Here is a 15,248-nt window from a genome sequence, read left to right on the forward strand (position 1 = left end):
TTTCCGCGTTAGTTCATTTGACCTGTGTGCTTTCACTCGCCCAGGATTATTAGGTTTTAGTCAACTTTCATTAATGCGCTAATCACGACAGCGCTTACTGTAAGTAATAAAATAAATTATGTATTAAGATGTAAACGGTGAACGATATTTGCTTTAAAGTATAAATAATCTAAATAGCTCTTAAAAGAAACAAAGGCTAACGGCAAAGGGAAACGGTTTAGGACCCGACTGGCCCGAGCCCGAAAAAACATCTGAGATAATTCATACCAGGTATATCAGGACAGGACAGTTCTGTTCCACTATCTCAATCATCCAAGATGATTCATGATTACACAGACCAAATTCAATTTGAGCTCTACATAGGCTGATTTTGTATAACCTTTAGGTAATCTAAGCAACGCTTATTTAGTGACAACAATTTGTGGGTTGTAAGCCCGGTTTCTATTTCTATTTCTATTTATCAGTCCGCGGCGCACTTGCAAGTTTAAAATTTCGGCGGCGCGCGGCGGCGCCCTAACCTATCTAGGCTATTCGACATAGATAGCTAACATGGTGTGGTGGATTGCCTCACAGCGCCTCTCTCTACTGTGTACGGCGCTGAGGCGCACAGTTTGGGAACCCCTGAGTTAGATGACAGTTGTTGTTTCTATGTCGGTTACCTACCTACTTTATTTTCATAGCGGTGCCTCAGATAATATCTAGTCACTATTGACCGCTCTTGCTAGCGAGATTCCTAGAAAACAACCAGTCACTGGACTGGTGTTGCTTAAGATGTAGGTTTATTTGATGACCGGTTTGGCCTAGTGGGTATATAACTATATAGTGACCATGCCCATGAAGCCGATGGTCCCAGGTTCGAATCCCGGTAGGTAAGGGCATTTATTTGTGTGATGTGATGACACAGATATTTGTTCCTGACGACTGACGAGTCATGGTTGTTTTCTATGTATTTAAGTATTTATATATATTATACATATATGTCGGAGCGTGACTCCAGAAGGACGTATTGCAGCGTTACAGTTTGGTTACAGTTTATAATTTTAGACGCCTGTATAAAATCGATTAGCAATGTTTGGCGGCATATTACTTATTATATTATAGGTATAGTTGTGATTTTGATTACTTAAACCAACTTAAACATAACATGAACATCGAAACCAGTGAACCTACCGTAAACCACGTTCGATGTGTTGCCCTGTCACACTTACGTACGAATTTACAAGTGCGACAGAGAGGCAACAAATCGAACGTGGTTCGCGGTAGGACCTCAGGAGCGTGAAACGTTTCGTTCGTTGACGAGCGTTCAACGAAACGTAGGTACTCCAAACTCCAAATCAACGATCAAAATCATAGAAGGTAGGATCCTATAGAAGTGGTATACGCGTGCCTCTGTGAGGAACAAAACATAGGCAATGCGACACTGTGATTGGTCGAATTTATTTGTTGCCCTCCATAACCCATACTAATTTATGGTGGAGAATAAACTAAAATGTGAGACTGTGACAAGGACAAACAATAATAGCGCTTTCGCTGCTACTTCTACTGAAAGATACATAAGACTATCCCGTTCGCTCATTTCCCCCACCCATCATGCCTTATCCAGTTAAAATAATAACATATTATTATTATATTGTTAATTCATGGTCAAAATATACATCTATGTGTCACATTGGAACCATGCTATTCAAGTAGATAATAAGGGATTGTGGTATAGTTAATAGTCAGCCATGGTTATGTAAAAGTAATTTTTATGTTAATAGAAAATTTTATTCCATTATTATGCGTCTTCGTTTTGGTCATTGTCGATTAAACTTTCATTTGTATCGTCTTAAAATGGTTGATAGTCCGAAATGCTCACAATGTAATTTAAATGAAGAAACCATATCTCACATTATTTTTGACTGCCCATCCTTTGGCATTCAGCGCCTTGTGCTATTGGATGAATTATTACTTATCTTTGAGCGTTCAGAGTGTATCCCGCGTAACATTACAGACTTAATTGTAAATAATGTACATATTTGCCATTGTATAAATATATAGTTAGCACTGTTGGTGAAATATAGGATAAGGAATTTGTAAATTAGTTGTTTTGACTTGGTACGAGTTTAATTTTGAATCCTCACAGATTAATATCTGTGAGGAGTATACATTTTTTTGTATGATCTGGAAGTAACTTGAAATTCTAATTTCTACTGGATTTGAAGAAATACCTAGATTTGGTAACCCTGATATTGACAAGGTAATCTACTAAACTGAAGACTTATTATTGGACTGGACAATATATAAAACAAACTATTGAAGACAAATATACTGAAGACATATTTATTGGATTTGACTTATGAAAAAAAAAACGGAAGACTTTAGAACTAAAATGACTTATGAAAGTTAATTTCACCGAAGACTAGGCAGTATGGCCTTTGGTCTTAACCTGTCCAGAAAGGACGAATAAAAAAAAAAAACATCTATGTGTCAAATTGACATTGACAATGACAACAGTGACAACACACCGCTTACCGCTTCGCCGCATCTTCGCCGAGGCTTCGCTTTGCTTCCTCTAATCTAGTTTCCTCTTATATCGTTACTTGATTTTGGCCGTTGATAGCAACGTTTATACGAATTAAAGTAATATTTGAATATAATACTTTGTAAAAAGAAAGAAATATGAAATACTTCTTGATATTACTTGTATTAGTTTCAACATTAAATAAATGTAAGTATAAGAACTGCAATTCATTTCATACGTTTGTTTATGGGTGTGGTGCTTTTATGTTGTTGTTAACTTTACACGGATAATGATGTATCAACCTTATAAATTCACTTGATATTATGTTATTCTCGCCTTATCAGTAGCAGTAGCAATTCCATACATATAATCATTGAACTTGCTCAAAAATTTTTCAAATCGGTTGCGACTTCAAAAGCATTTTTGGCAAACTGGCCTAAGCTCGTTTGAGCGATCATTTTCTTTAGACCCTACACTACTGGATGATTGCTTAACTATAATACTTAATTGGGATGCTTAATAATAAAAATGTTATTATTTTTGTAGGTTTAGCTATCTGGTGCTACCAATGCACCGGGGCGACTCCTGGTTGTTCGGAGCCCTTCAATTGGCGTGGCATTGGATACCTTGGGCAGCCATGCCTGGATAATGATGATATCTGCGTCAAACTTATCGAGAGAAAAGGAGGTAAGTAGTATTAAAAGGTTCTGAATTTCTGATTCTAGTTAATTAAGTACCTAGCTAGTCAGGCAATTTTTTAGAAGTTGTTCAATTATCAGCTAATCTCTTGTTCTAATTTTTTTTAAGTGTACTAGATTTATTTGTTTATAATATTTTACACAAACCTATCCAGCCCTTAGAGTGATTGAGTAACAAACATACAAGCACAGGAGGTGGTAATAGTCACTGTCAATGGGTAAGTCTTGGTAGCCTAATTGATAGAGAGGCGGTCTGGTATCCCGGAGGTGTGAGTTTGAGTCTCGCCTGAGACAGTGAGTTTATTATCTTTATTTTTAAGCATTGAACTATACATATTTTCTAATTTATAATACTATTGAGATCATAATTTTTTTTGAGTGATTGTTATGAAATACATTATGTGGGTTTCCTTGTAAATTTAGTTTGAGGTTGTGCAATAGAGAGGATGTGTATTGTATTATATTGTAAATATAATGTTTAGCCTACATTGCTACAAAATAAACTGAAGTAAAATTATTTGAGTGTTTTTGGCATCATTTATATTACATCATTTAATAAACAAAAATATATCTCCCGGATCCGCCCATTATTTTGTGAATACTGATTAAATAATTTCTATTCTTCTATTTACAGCCCAAGAAGTTATAACTAGAGACTGCCTGAGCAACTTCAGGGCGTTCAGGACGGACATCCCAGCGGACACCTACGAGGGGTGCCGGCCGGCCGCTAAGGATGTCAACTTGGCCAACTATGTCAACAATACTGTCAAAGAACTTGATGTCAAACGGTGAGATATCATTTATCCATTTTTTAGTTTAAACTTGGGAAGCCTGGGGTCCACTCTGCAACCTAATCCTAAGATTTGACAGTATTTTTTTTACAATATATTGTATATATGTACTTATATATTTATGTCGATCAGTAGACGCGCCCCGCTCGCTCGTTCCGCATCTCACAAACATTCCGCACGTACAGTCAGCAGCAGAAGTTGCTAAGCGGGCGAGGTGTTCAAAATTACCTTGACGCGCTCTTATTCTCTTAACAATAAAGTCGCGTCAAGATCATTTTGAACACCTGGCCCGCTTACCAACTATTGCTGCCGACTGTACGATCATTACTAAAATCCGAATGAAGTTCCATCAACAATCCGATTGCTGGTTACTTGCATCGGCAAATCCGACCGCTGCCGATACAGTGGACGCATTGTAACCATACCATTAATACTTACTTTTTCTCCCTACTTATCAAATCGAAATAGCACATCAGATTTCTTAAAAATATCTGGGGGCCTAGCCAAGAAGATGACAATCACATTGATACTTGTCAAACGAAAATTAAAAATGTATTGAGATGACAGATGCTACGAAAGTCACGTGACTACTTCCAAACATTATCTGAGTTTCGTCACAGAATAAGTAATAGTACTATCGTACAGAAAGGAAAATTCCTACAAAACCGAAGTTTGACAGCGGTTCAGGGTCGAATCTTGCTATCCCTTTCTAATATATGGCACTATCCCTTTCGACTATTTAGGGTTGTCAAAATTCAAGTGATTATCTTATCTGTGGTCGTGCACGCAAAAGGAAGTCAAGTGGTGCCAACCCTAATAATTGCTCGGAGCAATGCTGAGCCGAGCGGAGCCGAGTTTGGCCGATCTCAGGAGTTTCGCACCCCTGGTTTCGTTCGGCGTCCTCTGTCGACGTTTGTCACCTTGGCTGACTTAAGTAGGTAGGGTAGACAGATGTTTGAAATTGTCAAAAACTGCATTTTTGATAGAAGCTTCTTTCGCTGAGTGTACCTACTTTTCTTACTATTGAGACAATTGTAACAAACACAAACACATTGTTTTATCACAGAGTTCCCAAGGTCACTTTGTCCATCATCAGTTCAGCTCGATGGTACCGTAGTATAAGCCGAAGTATCGTATTCTCATTGTCACCCAACTTACCTACTTATGTAGGGTGTGTTAAGTTTCAGTTCAATCATATAATGGGAAGTGGGTCTAATTTATAGTTCGTTTTTTTAGCATTAGAAAGAACTTGGAAGAAGGTAAGCGATTTTGACATGTCTTTTAATAGGGGATATTACTGCAATGTTCTGCCGCCATAGTGCAGCACTACCGACTCAGTAAATTCATAGACTAACTTATACATACTATATATGCCTTAAACTGTTTTTTGACAAGTTTTCAGACACTAAAATATGACATTGATGCATCAAGGCGGTTTGTTAACAAGGGCCTACCGGTAAACGCGAAAATCGAAATTTAGTTATCTGCCTCTTTATCGCTCGAATATGCAAGAGTGATAGAGAGATTAGATAACGAAATTTCGATTTTCTTGATTCGCGGTAGGCCATGTGTCAATGTGGTTTGTTTACTGTATGTGCCACAAAGGTGCCACCTACGCAGAGCTTTGCCTAATATTCCCTATTGAAAAACGCTTTTTAAAAATCAAAAACTATTACATATTGAAAGCAGAAGAATATAAATGATCGTATTAGATTCATAATTGTTACATATTTGCCGTAACTTATTTTTAAAATGTGTTTTTCAATTAAAAGACACATCAAGATTGTTTACCTTATTTCTAATGCTAAAAAAACGAACTATAGTTTGCAAGATTTGAACCGAACATACGTCAAGTAAGGAGGCAAAGCACGAAGATTATCGTGCATTGACCCGCCATCTCCCATCTCCACGGCCCGCGCATGATTATACCTGTTGCTCTCCCACTCGCATAGTGGCGTTGACTGCCGGCGCATGGGTGGGACAGCTATATGATTACGCGCGTGCGATAGAGATGTGAACATAGCGTAGGTATTCGTGAGTTATGGATGTTATCTATGTATATAAGTAGGTATGTATTGAGTATGTATATCAAGTTTTAATAGACTTGTGTAATATTGTCTCCAAAATATTGATTTTATTTTCTACTTATTTCCTTTATGTTCCAGAGACTGGTACGACGAGACGACATGGTGTTTCTGCTTCCTGGACCACAGGTGTAACGGTGCCTCAGTCAAATCACTCTCAATGGCATTGCCAATCGTATTCAGTGCCGCGCTATTGTTAACCAGACCACAATGATGACGACATTCATTCATTTTATGATACCTATAGACTGTCCAGCGACATATTTACGATTTTATAATTTGTTTAAAAAAACTGTAACATATGAGGTTAGATGTGGTAAGAGAAACCATGAGGCAAACTTAGAGATCTTAAAGATGTTAAAAATTTAATTTAATGATGATAAAGAAACTAATGCATAAATAAAATTAACTTAAAAATACTTACGTAGTCGTAATACGGTTTCTCTTGCTAAAATAAACCATGCTTCTCTTACCCAGCTGATCGTGACCTTAAACCAAAACTATTCATAAAGGGGCCCACTGATTAACAGTCTGCCGGACAGTATCGACCTGTCAGTTGTTCAGAACTGACAAAATTTTAACGATACCGTCCGGCGGACTGTTAATCAGTGGGCCCCTTTATTATGAAAAGGAGATGATTGCGGATTTCTGTTTTTGAAAATAGCAAAACTTAGGGCTGATTTAGACGGCACGCGATCTCGCATGCGATTTTAGTTACATTGCAGACTGTTAGACGTCCAATTCAACCGACCGATCAAAACCCGCAATGTAATGAAACTCGCATCGTCTAAATGAGCCCTTACGCCTCGCGTTTCTACACGCTGCTCTGTCCGTAATGTCCGTAATGTCATTCCCCCCCCCCCCCCCGCGAATCCCTCACACTTCGCTACGAAAATTATCTTAATTTGAAATCGGAAATCTGCCGCTGGACACCCTGTATATTGAAACGTGTATCAGGAATCTCTGTATGTATAAGTTAAAAGTAGGTAGGCATAGAAAAACCCATACTGAACACAAATGTGTCTATCTGTTAGCTTTAAGGGTTATACTGAATTCTGAACAGATTTACATTTATTTGGCAAGTAGAAACTTTGAGCCCTAATGACATAGACTGCCATATTTATTCGAAATCCTACATATACGGGAATGACCAGTGGTCTTATTCTTCCTCCTTCTTTTAGAAATATTTTATAATATATCCTTATGTTACGATTGCAAGAGTAACTTGGGCACAACCGTGAATTTTAAGTAGTTACATTTTAGGTCCAGTCATTCTTTAAGTATTCCAAACATAGTAGTTTTAAGTAGGTACATATTATCGAACAGCTTGATTCCTGACCCACTATGAAACCTATTCACATTTACTACGTCATTGGCATTACATTTATTTAAAATTATACATACTATGACACTGAATGAGAAAACGTTCTATGCTGGGTCACAAACCAGTTTGTTCGGTTTGTTTGTTTGTATTATATTTAGGAAAACTTTCCGTCCAATTAACCACAAGGCTGAATTCCCATAATTTTTAGTTTTAGTACCGGTAGGTATTCAATATATATGTATACGGCAGCTAGAAGTTTTATTTTTGTTAACGTTTTGAACGCCACAGACGGCAATTGACGTCAACGCAAAATCGTGACAACGACGCCAAACACGGCATTTGACGCCGATCGTTTTTTGATGAAAATCTACTGAAAAACACCGTGGAGTTAGGTTGGCTTTATTTATTCACAAAACTAAATTTAACCCCTGTGGCGTCAGTGGCACGGCAAATGGATGCGCCGTTTGGGGTTCATAAGGTAAACATACAATAAGGTCGTATACCTACCTAGGTATACATATATTCTTGGAACGTTGGCTTGTTAAGATGTGTGTAACTAGTTATTTGTTTTATAAGGGGGCAAACATGTTGTAACTCCTCGTGCTAATGTTGAAACCCGAGCAAGCTAATCTCGAGCGCTGGGAGTGTTTCAAGGCATTAGGGTTAAACAAACGTTGTTACCGAGTGTAACACGCAATTTTTCACCACACCAACGCGAGCAAAAATGTCAACTGCAAAACATAACCTTGACATATTAAGAGGAAAGGGAACGGCCGCCTCTCCGTACAAACGTAGTCCCCGTTTTCTGGATATTGACATTATGGAAAATATTTTAATTATTATATAAAATATTTTGATGTAGGTACCTATATTAACCATAGTTATGCCCCTACGATTACTTTTTTAGATTTTTTGATTATTGTAAAAATTTGGAGCGAAAAACAGTTTTCATACAATTTTTATTAATGCTCCTAATTCTTATAATAATTAATAATTTTAAAAAATCAAACAGAGGTATAGTTGTGGTTGATATACAACAAATTGTGTCAAAATATTTTCAATCACTTAAAAAGAAATTCCACCAACCAACTTGAGGAAACAACTCAAAATTTGCATCTAAGTAATTACTTTGCCTCTTGCGGATAAAATGCAACTTTCTCATCAGTTTTTGAATAATAACGAGAGCCTTGACGAGTTGGTGCGGTGAAAAACGTTTCATTTGGCACAAAGCTGTTACAAATTACAAAAAAAGTGTCGCCAGTGTGAAGATTGAATATGCTTCGATAAAATATATATTGTACAGTAGAATCCGCATATAATGACATCGAAGGGAAGTGACAAATACGTCATACTAAGCGGATATCATATAAAACAAAGTTGATCAACTTATTATTTATGTTAAGTTAGTTTTATTAATATTGAACCAATTATCAACTTGTCCATGTGAATCAAAACTAATAGTAGATTGTACAACAAGGGCATAAAGTGACCTATTTTTACCCGAGGCAATTTTTTGGTCTGAGCGAAGCGAAGGTAAAAATGGACATTTATGCCCTTGTTGTACACTCTGCTTTTCACTTCGATTGCGAGGAAAATATACAAAAAATCAAATATTTTAGGTTATTTTAACGTATTTATTCAAGACTAAAGAAAATTGTTCTTGGGCCGGTCGGAGGCGCGGGGCACGCCGATCGGGAGAGCGCCGGCAGGGCTGGCAGTTTGTTTGGCAGAATTTGGACTTTATTGCTAAGTCAATAAGGGTCGTAATAGATAATTTTACTTTATGCTCTAGAGCATAAAATGCGATTTTATGTCGTCTACACACGACATAAAGGTGCACTTTTTGAGCATGAGAAGTGAAAAACAACTTACACACCACACATGTACCTACCAAACATCCTCGCAGGGAAAGTCGTGGGGACGGCCACGAAAACCAGCGAATGTGTCAGTATAACCGGACATCATCATCATCTTCCTTGCGTTATCCCGGCCTGTGCCAATGGGAGCTGCTTGGCAACTATAGACCGACCGCTTAAATGAGTCCTCGCCTGCGAGGTACGGGGGCGACGGGGTGGGACGACTAAGGGCAGGCGTGGCTCACTCCGCGATTTCGTCGCTTTGCTACAGGTACCTAGCTAAAAGTACATCCATTCCACACCAATTTTGGTGGCTAGTCATAAGCCGCGCGTGGCGCTGTCGGCACCTAGCTCCCATATCTGTGCTGATCGTAAGAGAGGCGTTTTGTTAGAGAGTGAGTCTTCTGTACCTAGTACTATTATTTATTCTGTGCTAAGGGTGGCGGAGAAGCCCCCGTACCGCGCAGCCGAGGACTCATTTAAGCGGTCGGTCTATAATCCCGAGAATTGACATAGGCACTAGTTTTTACGAAAGCGACTGCCATCTGACCTTCCAACCCAAAGGGTAAACTAGACCTTATTGGGATTAGTCCGGTTTCCTCACGATGTTTTCCTTCACCGAAAAGCGAGTGGTAAATATCAAATGATAAGACATAAGACATGATAATGATAATGACATAAGTTCCGAAAAACTCATTGGTACGAGCCGGGGTTTGAACCCGCGACCTCCGGATTGAAAGTCGCACGCTCTTACTGCTAGGCCACCAGTGCTACACCAGTCAGTCAGTATAACCGGACATAATTTCGTGAAAATTGGATTAATAGGTCCGACTCCGACTTTGTTACAAAGATTTTGACGTGTAAACCAAACTTCGCACAGTAGGTAATTACGTCATAGTAAGCGGTTGGTCAATATAAGCGGAGCGAAGTCATAATAAACTGATTCTACTGTAATTACTTTCTTATGATAGTTATGATAGACTCTCTTAGTATCATACTTGGTCTCGAATATAATGTGCCTTACATTGTGCCTAATACATTATTTAATTAATTTAATACATAGGTTGTAAAAATACCTAATATATTGTTTTGTACAATATATTATATTACTTGCAGCTTTTTAGTAACTCCGTTTTGAGGATCTTACAAATGTTCGTTTCGTACTACTTAAAATTAAAACTTAGCATATAAGCGTTACTTTACCTGTATAATTATAGGTACATATACCTACAGTGAAATACATAATTATATTCAATTTTTGTATGTCTATTACTCAAAGTAAATAAATCATAAATTCCATATTCAAGATATTTTATTGTTACACTTCACATAAACGCAAAATTGTAGAATAATGACAAAAGCATTTGCTATAGAACTTGCGTATAAGGGGTTGTGCACAAATCACGCGAGGTGTTTTCGGATACTTTTTGACCCCCCCTTCCCCCTGGTGATATTTGGTGAGGTTTTTAGCTACCCCCTCCCCCCACACAACCTCACGTGTATTTTTTTGAAATTTTTTATTCGACCTAATTTTAAGAAAAATTGTATTGTATATAGAAAATCTTGTTTATTTTTCGATTTTCGTTAAATAGACTCGCTATTTTGAAGTGCAGAGTGAAGATTTATGTTTTACGAAACCGAGAAAAAGTATCTACTCATGTGGTAGGTGTTTTTTTCATAGTTTCGTTCACTGTAGAAAAATACACGTGAGGTTTCCTTATACCCCCCCTCCCCCAACGAGATCTATCGTGATTTTTTCGTGACCCCCCGCCCCCTATCGAGCCTCGCGTGATTTGTGCACAAGCCCTAACGGGCAACAGGCATGGACCCGCGTCCATGCACATACATAGCTATGTACAGTCGAGTGTAAACATATGGGAGCATATAACTTACTGGAACTTACAAAAATATGTCCCATACTTAGTTCTTAATTCACTGACATGAGAGCTATATATGCGCCATAAAATATGTTTGAGTATGATTAGTGCACCCATAGGTATATTTTACACTTGACTATGCTTACAGCGAGCATAAAAGTACGGTCAGACTAAGGTACCTGCACTAAATAAGGCTCACCATTTTTAGGGTTCCGTACCAATGTTACTCATGGTGCGACTCTGGCCGTCTGTCCGTTCGTCTGTCACATTGCTAAATATCTCGAGAACTACTGAAGATATTGATTTGGAATAGGTAGTTATGAACAATACTAACCCAAACACATTGGAAGTGTAATTTTTTTATTTTATTGATAGTTAATTATGGAATATGCCGAATACATATAAAGAGGTGGCCAAATTTCAAAGTCTAGTTACTAGTTCGAGTGGGATATCATTTGAAAGAACTCGAAATGAACATAACAAATTATTTTTTCTTTATTCATAGTAAAAAAAAAAGACTTGAAGGAAAATGTGAAAAAAATACCTCCCCCCCCTTTATCTTCGAAGTTTACCAACGAAAATATATATTACAGGAAAAATATAATCATACCTTTATCATAATCATAATCATTTATTTACAGACTGCAATGGTCCACACAGTATACATAATATTACACAGAGTTGGGCAAAAATTAACTTGAATAAGAATAAGAATAAAAACAGAAATTTTATTCTTATTCAAATGGATTTGAATTAGAATAATTCTTGCACTAGTTATTTTAGAATAAAATTAAGGTGAATAAATCATGTCACTTTTATTTTAAATGCGGAATAAAAAACAGAATAATTATTCTAGAAGTGGGACTATTCTAAATAAGGTTTTATTCAATTAAAATGTTATTTAGAATTAAGTTAATTTTTGTAGTACAATCGGTTATATTTTGTGAGTTGATTTTCAGCCTTCTATTTAAAAGTCGGATAAAATTGATATTTGTTACTTTAGTTTAGGTACAGTACACATTGAAGAGTTCCGCTATACACTATCTAGTTCTATCATCCGATCAGAGTGCTTAGCCAATATGCCAAACGCTCCGTAGAGTTGCGTATAGTCTCTCTCTATCTAACTTACATATTAGTGCGATAGAGAGACAGATAGCGTTTCGTTGTCGTAGCACAAACGATTGGCATGTTGGCTACGCACCCAAGGTGCCTAGCCAAGATGGCAATTTTTGTTTTTAATTTAATAACCAAATCTTTGGGTACAATTTAGCTGTTCTAGGGGCCTAGCCAATATGCCAATAGCTTGCGCTCCAACAACGAAGGGCTTTCTGTCTCTATCACTCTTACATATTAGTGCGATAGAGAGACAGAGAGAGCGTTTCATTGTCGTAGCGCAAACGATTAGCATGTTGGCTACGCACCCAAGGTGCCTAGCCAAGATGACAATTTTTCTTTTTAATTTAATAACCAAATCATTAGGTAAATTTAGCTGTTCTGGGGGCCTAGCCAAGATGCCAATCGCTTGTGCTCCGACAACGAAGCACTTTCTGTCTCTATCACTCTTACATATTAGTGCGATAGAGAGACAGAGATAGCGTTTCACTGTCGTAGCGCAAACGATTAGCATGTTGGCTACGCACCCAAGGTGCCTAGCCAAGATGACAATTTTTCTTTTTAATTTAATAACCAAATCATTAGGTACAATGTAGCTGTTCTGGGGGCCTAGCCAACATGCCAATCGTTTGCGCTACTACAACGAAACGGTATCTGTCTCTCTATCGCACTAATATGTAAAAGTGATAGAGGCAGAAAGTGCTTCGTTGTTGGAGCGCAAGCGATTGGCATGTTGACTAGGCCCCAGAACAGCTACATTGTACCTAATGATTTGGTTATTAAATTAAAAAGAAAAATTGTCATCTTGGCTAGGCACATAGGGTGCGTAGCCAACATGCCAACCGTTTGCGCTACGACAATGAAACGCTATCTCTGTCTCTGTATCGCACTAATATGTAAGAGTGATAGAGACAAAAAGCGCTTCGTTGTTGGAGCGCAAGCGATTGGCATGTTGGCTAGGCCCCTAGACCAGCTAAATTGAACCTAATGATTTGGTTAGTAAATTAAAAATAATATGGTTACTGAAACTATGCGACGGTCAATTTGTAAGATTTTATTCCATAAAATGGGTATCAATTAGACAAGAGACAAGAGACTAACTACTATTACATCTACCTAACTATACGTAATTAGTACCTATACGGTACCCAGACCACATTTTTATTCGTGGAATATTATTTCGAATAAAAATCATGATTATATTTATTTGATTATGAATATGTTATTCTCATTCAATTTTTTTCTCATACGAATTATTCCCGACCAAAATTATTTAAATATTTTTGACGGGAATAAAATCGAGATGATTTTATTCTACAAATTCTTATTCAAATAATGATTTTATTCTTGAATGCCCACCACCGATATTACACACAACACAATACACATTATATTAACTTAAGATTAAAATATAGGTCCATTACAATAAAAATATAATTAAAAATTATATAAAATACGTTAGTCAATTACCTAGTGGCACGGCCCCCGTACGTACTTTATCATGAAAACTTTTTTTTAACTATCAAAAAAAAAATCTAATTTAATTAGCAATTTCAGCTCCCTTTGCGGATATTTATTATAGGTACTTGAAATATGTATGAGATTACACTAAAAACACCTTCCAAATCAAATAAAAAATTTTGAAATCGGTTCACATCATGATAAAGAATTATCGAAAAACCAACATACAGTATACACTGTATAGATGTCGCCCAAATTTTAAATTAAAACAAAAATAATTTTCAAAACAAGTTTGGGCTCCTCCAGATACGATATTGGTGATACATATTTTTTTGTGCAATATACCACAAATGAACGATATCCTCATATCTAACCCCAAGAAAGCAATTAATATGAAAATAATTTCATTTTTTTAGGGTTCCGTACCTCAAAAGGAAAAAACGGAACCCTTATAGGATCACTCGTGCGTCTGTCTGTCTGTCTGTCTGTCTGTCTGTCCGTCTGTCACAGCCGATTTTCTCCGGAACTACTGGACCAATCAAGTTGAAATTTGGTACACATATGTAAGTTTGTGACCCAAATACGGACATGTAACGTAAACAAATGAATTTTAAACATGGGGGCCACTTTTGGGGGGTAAATGAAAAAATTAAAAAAAAAAATTTTTCAAACTATATCATGTTACATATCAAATGAAAGAGCTTATTGTAAGGATCTCAAATATATTTTTTTTATAATTTTCGAATAAACAGTTTAAAAGTTATTCAAGAAAATAGGCAAAAAATGACCATTCCCCCCCCCCCCCTTATCTCCGAAACTACTAAGTCTTAAATTTAAAAAAAAATACATAAAATAGGTCTATACCTATAGATGACAGGAAAACCTATTAGAAATGTACAGTCAAGCGTGAGTCGCACTTAATTACAGTTTTTGATCCGACCCCTACGGATTTTTTAAAGAGATTTCACTCACGTTTCACATAAAAAATACATTGTTAACAGTGCCGGATTACTTAGAGTAGTAGTTTTCTTAGAGTAATGGTGATGGGGGCACCAAAATGCCAGGTTGAAAAAGGTGAACAAATTTTAAAATTAGGGACAGACACATCGTTTTTACCACACGATTTTTTTAGCTGTCCAAAAGCTAATTTGCAAAAATAATGGCGCGTAATTCTTTGGGAAACAATCGGTCGCAGTAGAAGAGTCGTGATTACATGCATAGACTCGATTTCAACCCACTCTTTTGCGGTTCGGCGTTAGGTCTTATGCGAGGCCTTCTGCCTTACGGCAAAGTTGATCTTCTGCCTTAATTACACTTGGGCGTGGATCCAAATCCAAGCTTTCCTCTTTCGCAGCTGGGCCTACTGCCTTTCTCACACTTCGCCAATTCAATTCCAAGCTCTGCTTTCTTGCATATTTTATGCATGAAAACAACCTCGCTGAGACCCTTAAATATCGAGCCCTATGCGAAGCTAGGCTGATAGAAAACTGTCCCATCCCTTCTCTGTATGAAATCCTGGATTCGCGCCTGGTTGGGACTAA

At 37.3% G+C, this 15,248-nt stretch overlaps 1 protein-coding gene and 1 long non-coding RNA gene across 2 annotated transcripts in view; one reads left to right on the top strand and one right to left on the bottom strand.

Annotated features, from left to right (window-relative positions):
* LOC134789394 (uncharacterized) overlaps window positions 1–15,248 on the bottom strand; it is a 485,188-nt gene that overhangs the window by 372,614 nt on the left and 97,326 nt on the right. The gene's annotated exons all lie outside the window — the stretch shown is intronic.
* LOC134806323 (uncharacterized) lies at window positions 2,567–6,484 on the top strand. The gene is made up of 4 exons (XM_063779536.1): window positions 2,567–2,710; window positions 3,050–3,190; window positions 3,836–3,989; window positions 6,158–6,484. Exons 1-4 carry the CDS (start codon window positions 2,662–2,664, stop codon window positions 6,288–6,290), a joined length of 477 nt encoding a protein of 158 aa, XP_063635606.1. The 5' UTR covers window positions 2,567–2,661; the 3' UTR covers window positions 6,291–6,484.

Source organism: Cydia splendana, chromosome 3, assembly GCF_910591565.1.
Source record: "Cydia splendana chromosome 3, ilCydSple1.2, whole genome shotgun sequence".
Classification (NCBI taxonomy): Eukaryota; Metazoa; Arthropoda; class Insecta; order Lepidoptera; family Tortricidae; genus Cydia; species Cydia splendana.